This window comes from Rhododendron vialii, chromosome 1a (genome assembly GCF_030253575.1).
Source record: "Rhododendron vialii isolate Sample 1 chromosome 1a, ASM3025357v1".
Taxonomy (NCBI): domain Eukaryota; kingdom Viridiplantae; phylum Streptophyta; class Magnoliopsida; order Ericales; family Ericaceae; genus Rhododendron; species Rhododendron vialii.
Genome location: NC_080557.1, coordinates 9,147,816 through 9,162,670, shown reverse-complemented (window position 1 = coordinate 9,162,670; position 14,855 = coordinate 9,147,816). Strand labels below are relative to the sequence as shown.

The 14,855-nt window shown below is 39.8% G+C and overlaps 3 protein-coding genes across 3 annotated transcripts; 2 read left to right on the top strand and 1 right to left on the bottom strand.

The window, feature by feature from the left end:
• Positions 1-1,276: 1,276 nt before the first annotated feature.
• LOC131325897 (uncharacterized) lies at positions 1,277-3,931 on the top strand. Its single transcript, XM_058358380.1, has 5 exons — positions 1,277-1,415; positions 1,539-1,659; positions 2,455-2,558; positions 3,375-3,506; positions 3,626-3,931. Exons 1-5 carry the CDS (start codon positions 1,413-1,415, stop codon positions 3,650-3,652), a joined length of 387 nt encoding a protein of 128 aa, XP_058214363.1. The 5' UTR covers positions 1,277-1,412; the 3' UTR covers positions 3,653-3,931.
• A 1,858-nt stretch (positions 3,932-5,789) lies between these two features.
• LOC131332569 (ylmG homolog protein 1-2, chloroplastic-like) lies at positions 5,790-6,957 on the top strand. Its single transcript, XM_058366875.1, has one exon. The coding sequence runs from the start codon at positions 5,900-5,902 to the stop codon at positions 6,590-6,592; it is 693 nt and encodes a 230-aa protein (XP_058222858.1). The 5' UTR covers positions 5,790-5,899; the 3' UTR covers positions 6,593-6,957.
• A 2,596-nt stretch (positions 6,958-9,553) lies between these two features.
• Positions 9,554-12,391, bottom strand: LOC131335344 (pentatricopeptide repeat-containing protein At4g32430, mitochondrial). The gene has a single exon (XM_058370671.1). The coding sequence runs from the start codon at positions 12,038-12,040 to the stop codon at positions 9,698-9,700; it is 2,343 nt and encodes a 780-aa protein (XP_058226654.1). The 5' UTR covers positions 12,041-12,391; the 3' UTR covers positions 9,554-9,697.
• Positions 12,392-14,855: the final 2,464 nt, after the last annotated feature.

Here is a 14,855-nt window from a genome sequence, read left to right as displayed (position 1 = left end):
ACATTTGATGCAAGTAGACTCTTTATTAATTTACAGTGTAGTGAGTTTAAGCATAATATCAGTTAAAATACGATTAGAAAGATTTGTGAACAGATTTCTACAAAGATTATAGAATAAAGCTGTCTGAAGTCATTCGATGCAAGTAGACTCTTTATTAATTTGAAAAGTCCAAGTGCATCAAAGACTCTAAACACGTATGTGTTCCAATTTAGCAACTTAAGTATGTGAATATAATATTGCTCAAATTGTACTTTCATCAGTCTCACAAAGATTGTCCATTTTCCTTATCTCTATTTTTTAAGATTTATTTTTATTTCTTGATTTATAATGGTGTTTTTTATTATTTTAAATATTTTGTTTAGTAAAACTAAGTGAGATTTACAAGATAAAACCATATTGCATGTGAAAAACTTTATAACTTAAAAAGCACAGATAATTTTATAAAACTTTGTGGGTAGTGAAAATAGAAAGACAGAGGAGGGAGTAATTAATTGGAAATACTATGTTTGTGTACCTGAATCGTTTCCGTCAAATGTTTAATTTGCAAGCAAATAAACTAATCAACAAATGAGTTGTAAGAAGGGATTAACTTATTGATAAATAATTTTCGCATTCCACGCTCTTTTAAAATAAGTTCCAAAAGTTTTCGCATTATTTTCTTAATTTATTTTACATCTTGCTTATCTATTTTTTTCAAACCAATAGTTAAATGAACACAACGAACCAAAAAGGCGGCTATAATTCATTGTGTCTTATATTTTTAGAATTTGAATTTCTATTGGTTGCTCACAGAACTAGGGCATCTAGTGTTCTTGACCTACTCTATTCATCTCAATTTATCAATTTTTGTCAAGATTTCTATTATTTTTAAATTAATAATTTTTTAGATGTACGAGATTGGAAGTAAATTAAATTTTTTTGCTTGAGATTATAACAAGACCTATATTGCATATAAAACGTATTATAGTATCAATTAAAATATAAAAAATGTGTTAAAATAGAACGAGGTACAAATAAATTGAATTTTCTTGGAGTATTAGATAATCTTTTCAGAGGAAATTGTTTCATAAAGATCTTCGATTCTTCTCATATTCTTCTTCAACACTTTTTATCGAACTTTTTTTTGTTCCGTTTAAAAAAAAAAACTATTTTTTGCCGTTAAAAATTGCAATTTTTTTTTGTGTGGAATTTTCAATTTTCATTTTGTCCCTTAAAATTTCACAAACGGTTACTATCATGAACATTCCCAACGACGTCGTTAATGATGAGATTAGCATTGTGTCTGGTCAAACCCTAATCAACTCTTGTAGTCCTATCGCTCTTAAAACTTCCTTTCGTCTTCCTGCAAAAACCCTAGCCTCTCTCTCTCTCTCTCTCTCTCTCCCCGCTGCTCAACCAACAACCAGAAAGCAATGGTACTTTCTCTCTCCTCTCTCTCTCTCTTCTTCGTATTCTTACTCATCTGTTTCATGTTAATTGATCCATATGTATGTATAATTTCGCGGGTTTGATTTGTACTTGCATATATGTATTTGCAGACAGGGGAAGCAGTAAACCCTAAAGCGTACCCGCTAGCCGATGCGCAGCTCACCATAACCATTATGGATCTTGTTCAGCAAGCCTCTAATTACAAGCAGCTCAAAAAAGGCGCTAACGAAGGTCACAGCTGGCTATAAATCCACACACACACACACACACTCTTATGTATATGCACTTGTATAGGTATCCATATCGGTATGTACCACACCTATGTTACCTGGACCGCGGAAAGTGGTATGCTGCATGTCTAAATTGTGGAATTATAGGGCAGGCTTCTGTAGATATCAAAATCAAAACTTACCCTTTGAAGGGATAAACATATAGTAAAATTAATTATCATTTTCTGAATTATTCGCGCAAAATACATTTCTAGGAACACAACGACCAAAATTTTCCGTTCTCTCTAGATTTTTACTTTTTTAAGTTATATTTTTTGGAAAAAATTTGGGGATCGCTTTCGGAACGTTTGTAAGCAATTCGCTAGGTTTGTAGCGTTCGCTAATGACATAGTACTAGACGCTTGGGCACACGCGATGCATGTGCAAATCGTGTGATGCCGAAGGAGGAAAGAGGAAAATATTCAATTGAGATTAATCTCTAATGAAATCTTGTGAAAGTAGAAAAGAGCGAGAAGGAAATTAGAATTACAGTTTTTTTTTTCCACTTCTTGGAAGTTTCTTTAGGCATTTAGAAGTGGTAGTTTAGGAAATTAAAATATGAGCCAGCCTCAAAACTGATGTTCACTCTGTAAGGGTGTTCTCTTTATAATACTAATGGATACACTTAAAGTTATGTCGAACAAAAATATGATTACAACCTCTTATGTTGGACTGTTGCTTTCGGATAGTATTCTTTTGTGTTATCATTCTGGCTAAATGTTTATCTTTTTGTTTTTGTTTTGCTTCTGACTTTCAGCAACAAAGACATTGAACAGGGGTATTTCTGAGTTCGTTGTAATGGCAGCAGACACTGAACCTCTTGAGATCCTCCTCCATCTTCCCCTTCTTGCTGAAGACAAGGTAATATTTTGACTTGTATGCAACTATGCAAGTAGATACTTGTAGAATTATTAATCTAGATTCTAGATCTCTGCTGAAAGTGGGTATAATTATTCTGAGTTTGGTATAACACTTGTCATCGTGCTTGGCTACGATTGAGTTTGGGGGAAATTGATGATGCGTTGGAATGCTATATTTTTTGGTCTTCTTAGCTATGTTATGTGGACTTGGATATAGGTTTGGGGTAAGCTGTGAGTTTATCCAATTCCCACTATAACTGATACATTTCTTAATATCCTTGTTTTATTTGACAATGTAAAATAGTGCTGTGTGCGACAGTTGCATGCGTTGTTAATGCCAAACTCAAGTATGTTCACATACTCATTGGAACAACTACACACGGTGGGCACATATCTTGTTCCACTGCCTGATTGTGTTGTGACAGATTGATACTTGCTCAAATTCAGTAGAATCCATGTGACATAGCCTCTTATTTTGTGTATTGGTGGCTGCACTAGTTGAATGTTTGATGTGGTTTGTCTTTGAGTAGTGAACTATGATTGAAATAGAAATAAGGTGGTCACAACTTTAAGGTTTGCTCCTTGGGATTGGGCATGGATGAGCCTCCTTTTCCCCTTTAACTATGATAATTCTTGAATGACCATTTTGCCGCTATAGACCTATTTTGTGCTTAATTTGAAGATTTTTGTTTTGTTGGATTCTGTATCTACATTGCTTTTTCTCCCTCCTGGTAGAGATGCTATTGCAGAATAATGAGTTGTGGTTTGATTCACAACAATTACCTTTCATACAGAAGTTTACTTTTGAATTTTGCAGAATGTGCCCTATGTCTTTGTCCCTTCAAAGCAAGCCCTTGGACGAGCATGTGGAGTCACAAGACCAGTTATTGCATGTTCTGTGACAAGCAATGAGGGAAGCCAATTGAAATCCCAAATTCAACAACTTAAGGTGCCTTCGCATCTTGATATCTCTTTTCTTTGCCCACAATTTATATTACTCTCTCTCGGTGTGTGTGTCTTTGTGTGTGGATTATGATTGTGCATTCTTAACTTTCTTGTTTAATGCAGGATGCCATTGAGAAGCTTTTGATCTAAAAGGAAGAGTAAAGAAGCAGTTTCGGTGTGATGGGCCTCTTGAACGTGGGAGTTGCTCCTTTGGAGGCTTTGACTGATGGAAGAAGTTGTGTTACGATTGAAAGACCTTTTCCTTTTGCTTTTAATTTCTAGTTTTCTTGTGATGTTTATTGACCAATGTGAGAAGTAACGGTTCGTGAGTCACATCTTTATGTAAGACATCGACATTGTGTTCTAAAACTTAATCTCCGTATGTTTCATTGCTGTAGTTATTCAATAGTATTGCGCTTTTTACTACTATATATGATGTAAGTTTATCATATCAGGAAAGCCTGAATGTTTCCAAACTTGCCTCAGTCATAGCTTTGCTGGATGTGTTTTCAAGAGGGATGGTGCATTTAGGGCACTTTTGCCTTGTGTTGACGGTCTTTTGTTGGACTGGAAAAAATTTACCATCCCCACGAAAACACTGAAGGGATAAGTTTTAATTCATATCGTGCACTACCATGTGACAAATCCCCAGGAAATGAAAATTCTCGTACCAGCGCTTAGACCTGTGGTCCAATGGTGGTCTTCTCTTTCAAAAAATTTGAGTCCTCCTTCAGGCACCGTCCATGACCTTACCGATTCTCCACCGACAGACATGTGGGGTTCACTCCCGATCCCACATGATAAATCTGAACCGTTAGTGTGCTCGCAAGTAATCAACTCAATCCAATATATGTAGGTGCTCGATCCTACTTCTTTTCTCACCCCTCTAAATCTTACAGCTTCTTTTCACCCCTCTATCTCTCATCCCTCTCCGTATTTTTGCTACTCTTACCTTTTTTTCCCAAAATCCCCCTCTCACAGCATACAAATTTGAGATCAACACATACGAAGTTATGAACGTTACCTGACTGCTCCGGTTTCAGCTCCATTGAAGCATCAGCTGCCTTCCTCTCACCCATCTCCACATTTTCATAAATCCTACAAGCACCAAGTAACCATTGAGATGGGGTAGGAGCTCTCTCTCCTTTCTCTCTCTACTTCACCAGTCCGGGTTTTTCTAGGGGGGTGGGGCTGCCGCCCCTTACTCCACCTCCTCCTTTGCCCACCACCCCTCCTCACCTCGCCGCCCGTCAAATCCCTTCCCTAACTAGATCCACTTCCTTCTTGCCTCTTTCATCCCTTCCTCCGCCAGCTCCTCTCCGCCTTCTCTCAACCACCGCTGCCGCCTCTGCCTCCTCGCTGCCTCCGCCTTCTCCTCACCACCTCCTCCTCCTCAGTCGCCCCCTCTGGTTCGGTGTTCTTCAGGATAGCTTTGTGATGGAGAGATGAAGTCAGGTGGCTCGGCTCCCTCTGGCAATAAGTCTCCAGCCTAATGGGTGGCGTTTCGCTGGTGACAGCTCCATGGCCGGAGGTTCCTATACCGGCTGTCTTTGGCTCGGTTTCTCCCAGCTGGTCTCTCCAGTCCTGTAATTGTACTAGTCTGGCTTTTCTAGATCCGGTGGGCGTGGTTGGTGGGCGAATAAATTTTCAATCTGATTAGGTTATTTTTGTTCCGGTTTGATGTTGATTTCATCTGTGCTTATGGCTATGGTTTGAGCTGAGTGTCCCTTTGAGCTTTACTACTGAAATTGGAGACGGGTTTGATACCCTGCATTTATGTATGGACTGCTTTGGCAGTATGTGTTTTGTTTAGATTTTGGTAGTTTTGGTTCATTCTTGTATTTTTTATAAAATTGTTGTAGCCTTTGGGCTTTTACTTTCGGGTATTGTGAAATGAATTGATTGACTTATAATAAAAAAAAAAAAGGAGTAACCATTGAGAGTCAAATGGAGTATTTGCCCGCCCATATCAACCAAATCATCCCCTCTCTGCCACAACTCAATTAGGGCCGTAAATGAACCGAGCAGCTCATGAGCTTAGCTCGGTTCGACTCGTTGAAGTTTGGTTTGGCTCCACTCATTAAGTAAACAAGCCGAGCTCTAGTTCGAGTTTTTGGCTCGTTTAGTAAATGAGTTGAGTAAAGCTTGATTCATTTAAAGAGGCTCGGCTCGATAAAAAAGTTCATTTAATAAATAATTAAACTCGACTCGTTAATAGTCGAGTTAAACTCGAGCTCGAATTTTTGACTCATTTAATAAATCAGCAGTCGGGCCCTCGCTCGGCTTAGTTTACAACCACAAGCAGATAGCACAGAGAGGAACGTGATTGATCAGGTCTTACATTACACCTCTCTTCTCCATCTAAAAAACGAAGGCTCATTACCAGAAGAAGAACCGATGATGGCTATTTCTTTCTCTCCTCCTCTTCTCATGGCCTCTAAAACCCGAATCCTCGCAATCCCTAACCGCACCCCTCTCTCTCCTCCCACTCCCACCTCTCTTTCCCTCCTCCGCCGCACTACCTCCCTGATCTCCAAACCCCCAACCCTCAGTCTCTCTCTCCTCCGCCCCAAATCCAACCTCCTCTCCGCCGCCGCCTCTTCCTCACCTCCTCCACCACCAATTCCCGCCCAAAACCCTACCCACCACTCCCCACTCACCGGGTCAACCCGGACAATCACAACCATCTTCTCCATCGCCCTCTCCATCTCCAAACTCCTCGCTCTCAATCTCGTCGGAGGTATCTTCAACACTCCTCCCACTGCGACGGGGCCGCTGTTCTTCGCGGCCATAGGCCAGGGGGCCGACCCCAGGTCAGCGGGCGCGCCCATCGCGGTTATCGCGGCGGGGCTGGCGAGGTGGCTTGAGATATACAGTTGCGTTTTGCTGATTAGGGTTTTGCTCAGTTGGTTCCCAAACATGCCGTGGGAGAAACAGCCGCTTTCGGCGGTTAGGGACTTGTGCGATCCTTACCTGAGTCTTTTCAGGGGCATTATCCCTCCGTTGTTTAATTCACTGGATGTTAGCCCCATCTTGGCTTTCCTCTTGTTGGGGATGCTGGGGCAGTTTGCTAGAGCACCCAGGCCTTAATGTCTTATTGAACAAGATTGGGAGGCTTTTGGGTTGGTAGTTGTGTGGCATCTAAAGTGATCAAGGGTTACAAAGTTTAGTGCGTTCAAGATTTGTTAACTGTTTTGTTTTCCTTTTTGGTGGTTGTAACAAGGTTGTAGCCGGCAATTTCCAGATATTTTCTTCCTTTGGCGGCATACTTTTCTAGGTGAAAATAAGGTACTGGTTGTTTATCTTGTGCTAAGGAAAGATTATGTGAACTGCTAAATAGATGTCTCACGGTCTTACCGTAGCCTTGCAATTTGTGCTGTGAGGTGTGTTGTGTTCCATCCTGGTTTTGTAATTGTTCTAATGCTGCTGTCCTAAATAAAGGTCTTTTTTTACTATTTCTGAGTTTTGGGTCCAAAAAACAGAGCCGACCCATCTGCAAACCCATGTTTTCATACGTGTACTGAATTGTACGATTCACTCACGTATCGATTATGCGATTCTGACTACGGTTCAACCCTATATGCGAAACATCTTAACTATCCTAATCGGTTTTGCCCTAAATTGGACCGAATCGTACGATTTGACTCACGAATGGCATGATTTCAACCACTATGATTGGTTTTATACCAACTGGTATACATGAGAATGTGCAAGAAAGGTTGTTGCCCATTTATGTCAGGATGATAATTATCTCTAGTACTGTGCTCAGCTCAAAGGTACCCATTTCATTGCTCTCCCTCCAAAACCATCTGAATTTGTATTCTATGCTCTCCCCTTCCCAATTTGTAAACCCTAGCATACATTGTTTTCCCCCAATTTGCAATGCCTATGTGTTTAGAGGTTCTTGTTGCAATTGGCTGTTTTAAACTTGATGTTAGCATTTTCTAATGCTGAATCTTGTATTTTTTGTGATGTTTCTTGTCACAGAGTAAAAGTTTAAGTTAGGAATTTATAAGTGATAACTACTTGTCATATATTCATATGTCCAGTGTGTGAGAAGAAGGTAAGGTAAATCAACCCCATTCTAGTAAATATGCAAATTTGCTTGTTCTCCTCTTTTTGTAGTTGTATCTTCACAATATTAAGCTTAAAATTTGATTCATTTGTCGAATGTTGCTCTTTTAGTGATTTGTTTAACCTTCACAATCTAACAAGTGAACCCGAACCAAACATCAACTTCAATACCTTTTTTATGTGATTTGGAAGACAGAGTCACCCATAAGGGTTTGGTTTCTGTGAGGGAGTCTTTTAGAAGGTTGGGATTTCGTGGTTACTCTTTAGAGGCAAGTGCCACTGGAGGTTCGCGTGTAGGATTACGATTTTATAATGGACAAGGAAAACATACTCTAGTGTTTGCTTCAACGGGAATTGCCGAATCACACAAAGGTAGATTAGAAAAGGGGAACTTTGCACAGCTTTAAGATAGAGCAAGATTTTGGGGATCAATTTAAAAAATGTGCGACATTGAATCCATCTCCAAAGCAACGCATGTCAAGAATACCATTAATGCTGACCACACTGTATCAAAGCTTGATCATAGCACTCATGAACTAATTGCCACTCTCTTTCTCTCTCTCTCTCTCTCTCTCTCTCTCTCTCTCTCTCTCTCTCTCTCTCTCTCTCTCGCGTCATTCAAGGCCAATTTCTCCACCTTCATTGAGTTGTACTTCCCGGATTTTGACGCAGCATATGACGATTTACCAATCTCCCTATGAAATCAGCGGAAGTGCTAGCTACCACTTGTCAACAGCACTGCATTTACGGAGCCCTGCATGGTTAGCCAGTAGTTTGCTCTATGTGCTTATTTTGGCCTTCTTTGCTTCTTGTCCCTTCTAATTTTTATTTAGATATGCGTGGCTATCATATATCTGTTATACTCTTGTCCTTTGAAGCTGTGTTCCATTTTCCTTGTCTTTTTTCGGATACAATCTATTTGTGTGTTTTTATTGGAGTTCTCTGTGTAATAGTGGATGTCATTCTTGCGCATAAACTCGCCTAGTCAATACTAGATGGTCATGCTAATGACTGTGTGCTAGAAAGGTGGAAGAAATCTGACGAAGGGAGCAAAATGGTCATGCTATGATTTTGCGGAGGATTTGGAAGTGCCGTAATGCGAGAGTGTTAAATGAGAATTCCAGTGACCCTCAACCAGCTGTTTACATGGCCGTTAGGGAAGCCACAAAGTTCATTGAAGCGACTGTTGCAGAAGACCGGGGGCGAAGATCTGTTGGGACTGATCGTGGAGGAGCAACAGCAAGCTGGTTACCTCCAGTGAATGGGCGGGTGAAAATAAATGTGGATGGGGCATGGGTAAATGGAAGAAGTGAAGGGAATTTGGCAGGTGCAGTGGCTCGGAACTCATCTGGAAGATTCGTGGCTGCTCGGTCTATTCATTTGGGAGGAGCAGAATCAGCTTTGTGCGCGGAAGCTTTGGTGTGGAGAGCTGCATTGGAGTTTGCTCTGACACTAGAACTTGATGCGATCCTAGTTGAAGGAGACTCCTATCAGCTGGTCCAGATTCTGGGTAATAAAAGGTCATGTCCATCCAATGTAGAGGTCATCGTTGAAGATATTCGGAGAATAGCGCAACAGATTGGGAGTTGTGAATTTGTGTTTGTTCGACGTGCAGCAAATGGGGTAGCTCATAAGCTTGCGGGTTTTGGTGTGCAAGGTTCTGGAGTTAAAACGTGAGAATGTAAACCTCCTGATTGGTTATTGTCTCCGTTAGGAAGAGATAACCGTCTTTTTTGATTTAGTTGCTCTCTAATCGTATCAACAAAATCTCCTACCACTTTGACCAAAATTAACTAGATGACAAACGCCAGGAAACCTGCCATAAACATGGGGAATTCTCGTACCAGCACTTGACCTGTGGTCCAATGGTGATCTCCCCCTTGTTGGTGTACTAATAAGTCCCATATGGGAAGATGAACCACCAAAGAGAAGCTCCATATCACAATCCAGAAATGTATGCTAATCCAATAACCAAAGTTTAGTAAGGGGACTGACGTCTGTAAGCTATGATTATCAGACAACTCCAAATCTTTATATAATCTACGGCAACAAGAAACAAACAGAAACAAGAACCAATTTGGTCCAACAAGAAACAAACGAAACCTTGTTGAGGGCTTGATTTTATAAGTTACAAACTCTCTCCTCTCCACTTCTCTCCCCCGCTCTCTGCAAAATCTTCATTTCTGACCCTACATATTCCGCCATCATATATATCTCCTCGGTCTTTGGATGCGACTTATCGTCTGATGAAAACCCGTGGAGAGACAATGAACCATTAGCCTCACCCACATCAACCCAACTAAATCCTACTTCTTTTCTCACCCCTTTATCTCTCATCCCTCTCCGTATTTTTGCTACCTTTTCCCAATCCCCTCTCTCAGCATACAAATTTGAGATCAATACATATGAACCTGACTGTTCCGGTTTCAGCTCCATCAAAGCATCAGCTGCCCTCTTACCCATCTCCACATTCCCATAAATCGTACAAGCACCAAGTAAGCTCTGCAGCACAGAGAATCCCGGCCCACCTGGAATCTGGCCCACAAACTCTTCGGCCTCCTTTAGCCTCCCGGCCCGGCCCAACATGTCCACCATACACGAATAATGCAAGCCAGATGGTTCAATCAAATGGTTTTTAACCATTGAGTCAAATATTTGTCTGCCCATATCAACCATCCCCTTTCTACCACAAGCAGTTAGCACAGAGAGGAACGTGATTGAATCAGGCCTTGCACCTCTCTTCTCCATCTCCTCAAAAAGGCTCATTACCGATTCATAGTCTCCATGCCTTGAATAAGCAGAGATTATGGCAGTCCACGCAACTTGGCTTCTTTCAGGCATTTCATGAAATACTCTAAGAGATTCTGATATGCTCCCACGCTTTGCGTACGTGTCAAGGAGAGCACCCAAAACAATTGGGTCGTTCAATCCAAGTTTTATTAAATAAGAGTGGCACCTTTGGCCGTGTTTTAGAGATATGGCCTCAGTTGCTCCAACTGCACTCAAGACACTGCCAATTGTGAATTCATTGGGAAGAGACTCTAATATTGCCAACAAGAAAGTCTGTAGAGCTTCTTGGCCCATGCCATTTTGGGCATACCCTGAAATCAAAGCATTCCATGACACAATGCCTCTGTACCTGAGCTCCTCGAAAATCTTCTCCGAGTCTTCCATTGATTTGAATTCAGCATACATGGTAATAAAACTATTAGCAACATCCAGTTTGGACAAAAAGTTAGATTTTAAGCAAAGCCCATGAACCGGTCGACCTTCTTCCACCGAATTATTGATTGTTATGGCATGAATCAATGCAATGAATGTAACTTCATTGGGATATACTCCATCTGACCTCATCTCATTGAATAGGGATATAGCATTTTCTTCATCTATAGAAATCATTGTAGTCCACGAGATCACATTACGATCAGTCATGCTCTCAAACACCAATGCTGCGTCATTGGCAGCCTCGCACTTGGAATACAAGGAGATCAAAACATTACAGACTGAAACGTGATTCACATAATCCCTTCTAGCCGCATATCCCGTTTTAATGGCCAAACTATGTATCTGTCTCCCAAGCTCCACGTTTCTTTCGTGTCCACAAACTGAAACTATGCTAGTAAGAGAGACATGATCGAGCTTTATAACTCGTCTCACCATTTCCAGACAAGCCCAAATAGCTTTTTGTCCATAATTTCCCTCCTGAGCATACCCCGAAAGCATTGCATTCCACGAAACCAAATCCTTTTTGAGCATCTCATCAAACACTCTTTCAGCTTCCACTATATGGCCCCATTTGCAATACATTGTTATCAAGGCATTCCCAATGAAAACTTCACAACCCAAACCACACTTCAGTTCAAGAGAGTGCAACTGAATCCCAAACAAAAACTCCTCATCATCAGCACAACGGGCAAGGATAGTACTATAAGTCACAGCATCAAAAGCCATTCCAGTTAAATTCATCTGACAAGCAAACTTTAAAGCGTCATCAACATTTTCAAACCCCGAAAGGACCGTGTTGCAAGAAACAATATCAGGGTTCTTCAATTTCTCAAAAATAGATAAAGCCTGATCGAACTGTCCAGACTTACAATACATGCTCATCAAAGCATTTGACACACTGAGGTTCGAAACTAACCCAGACGCAATGGAAAACCCGTGGATATTACGCCCGAGTCTTGGGTAGCCCCGGCAAGCCTTGAGAGCCACGGCAATCGTAACTGCATCGATGGTGCCAATGAAATCACACTGAAGCTGTTTCTTAAATATCCTAAGGACTTCACAATGGTTGTTATTGCGTGAATACGTGAGCATAGAATGCTGGAAGGGGAGAACCTCTGGCTGAGTAACTTTGTCGAACAGTTGGAGGTCATTTCTAGATGAGTGGAAGCTTTTGAATTCCTTTGACCGTCGTGCGGCTATTCTGTGGAGGGTTTTGGAAGTTAGTTGACGGGTAATCATGAGAACCCAAAACGGCCCAAGTTGAGATCAACGAAACCCTAGAACCACAAAGAGATTTAACATGACTATTGTCGTGTAAAAATGTGAGCAATGAGCATAGAATGGTGGAAGGGGAGAAAGTTTGGGTGAGTTATTTTGCCGAACAGTTGGTGTTCATGTCGTGTGGAATTCTGTGGACGGTTTGGAAAGTCGGTTGATGAGAATCAAGGGAGTCAGTAGGGATGACCGTTGAGGTTCAATGAAACCCTAGCACAATTCCGAAATCATGATTTTGGTAAGGCATTTCCCCCTTAATGCTTAGCCAGGAAAATAAAATGGAGGGATTATTCAATGTTCGTGGAGCTTTGCACATGGTGCTTCAGGGCTTCGAGTGTGGTAGGGTGACAGGCCCCGTTTCACAAACTTTCTTAAAAAATAAGCAGCTTGTTTTACATTTTCAAACTAAAAAATAAAGTAAATGAAAAATAGTTTTATAATTTTTTTTGCATCGTATAAAAGATCTCATCGAGATTTTCCAAACAAGATCCATATTGCATATTTTTAGATTTCAATAAGTCCATAATTTTTGAGCTTGAAATTGCCTTCTTAAAAAATAAGGACTTATTTTTGGTTCCGGAATGAAGCCTAGGGTCTATACACATTTGGGTCGTTTGCAATTTTAATTAAGCCAGAAAGTTTTTTTTATTCTTATTCAAAAAAAATTGCATTTATTAGTTTTTCGTCAATTTTTTAAGGATTATTGCTTTTTCATAACGAGAAGAATCTGAAAAGTAAAAAAATTAGAATCAAAATCCAATTTTTTTGAATAAAGACAAAAAAAATTAGTTTATTAGTTTATTTTTGTCTTTATTAAAAAATGGTTTTACTCGTACTTTTTTACTTTTTAGATTTGTCTTGTCATGAATAAGTAATAATTTTTAAAAAATCAACAAAAAGCAAACAAATACAATTTTTTTTGAATAAAGACGAAAAAGCTTTTTGGTTTAATTAAAATGCCAAACCACCCTTAGACTCAATTCTCTTTAAATTTTTGGTCTGGTATTTTTTTTTGGCTCTTTTTGTTTTTGTAATTTTCTTAAAACTTTTTGTCCTAATCCATTTTTGGAATTAATAAGTTATCTCAACTCGATGAAAAAAATTAGAAAAGTATAAAAATAAGATTGAAGTTGAAAAATATTTATATAAGACGACACTAAAAATAAAAATACCAGTTGTTTGGCATTTTGGTCTTCTTTATTGATTTTGTTTTCTGTCATAATTTTTTTTAAACTTTTTATATTCTTCTTGTCGAGACGAATAATTAATCCAAAAAATATAATGTGAATCTAGCGAAAATTCAAAAAAGATGAACAAAAATATCAGAACAAAAATTTAAGGAAAACATATGTTATTATCATAGGCTTCGTGTGAATGTGCGGTGATGAAGGACGCTCACGGTGCTCCATGAACACTTACGATATCGATAAATTGCACTAGTGGTACCCATCTAATTCATAGTTGGATGGACTCAAGCCTGTCGGCCATATACTATCTCGTACAAGAAATGTTTGACTAGGTTTCACTCCCACCTTTTTCTACTATAGAGTAACGTTCTTCGAGAAAATTCCAAGCGTTTTGGCCAAATGAATATGAGAAAATAAAGAAGTACTCGTTCTTTATGAAATCGCACGTTCGAATCTTGCGAAGCCAAATATTTTTAGCCTTAGAATCAGTGGAGAGTTTGTCCAATCATTAACTTCAAGACTTTAGAATTAATCGAGACATGCGTAAACTGAATCGGGTACGTGATTGTCGAAGGAAGTTCTAGAGTTTTCAAACAAGATCATAAACACAATCCACGAAATTATAAACAAGATTTGAGTATAATTATTCACGGGCATACTACTGGGGCAGGTGCAGCCTTGTTATTACACTTATTTTATGTCGACCACTTTAAAACGTTGATTTGAAGGAGATTAGACACTTGAACATTATCTGGGGTGCTGTAGTGCATCCAGTGTAGTGCATCCAGTGTAGTGCACGTGTAGGGTGACACACAGCTGTCGATCTCATCAATTAACGGTCCACATTAAAAATAAATTATGACCGAAAATAAATGATTTTTACCGGTCATAATTAAAAATCACATCTCAACCATTCATTGTCAAGATCGATGGTCAGTGTACGCCTTGCAGGACTTTGCACTACAGGATTTCCCAATCCTAGCCTTCTTCTCCCGCATCAACTTATTTTATTTACTCTCATGGTGTCTAGGCATTTTACGCGCATTGTCCTCTAGCAGGGATCTAGTTAAAATCGGAACAGAATTCCATATGAACTGACTGACCCTCTCTGAATTGATAGGAAAAATTTTAATATAAAATCTTAAAAGGTAGCAAAGTCGTCCATGTGAGAATACAAGGTAAAGGGGTTGAATCAAATTATTGGTGAACATTGGTTAGTGGAAGAAAGGTACATGAGAGAGAGAGAGAGAGAGAGAGAGAGAGAGAGCCACTTAGGGTTTGACAGGCAGTGGTTTTTCCCCTTTTGCAAAATACTACGTTTCTGGTTGCCAGAGGGACACTTGTTCATGCTTTTATGTTGCTTTAGTGCTAAGAACACCTTCCCTATGTACTTATGTATGCGGGGGAGGTACTGGGAGGGGTAGAAAGCGATTGTTCATTGTTTGTTGCGAGCTAGTATTCTGTCCATGAGGGTCGAACTGTGGCGCTTGAAGCATGCAACGCTTTAATATAAGGAAATAAAGTCGCTCCTTTACCACTACTTACTGATTTTGATAAGATGGTAAACGTTTGATCCTAATAAGTAGCAAGTG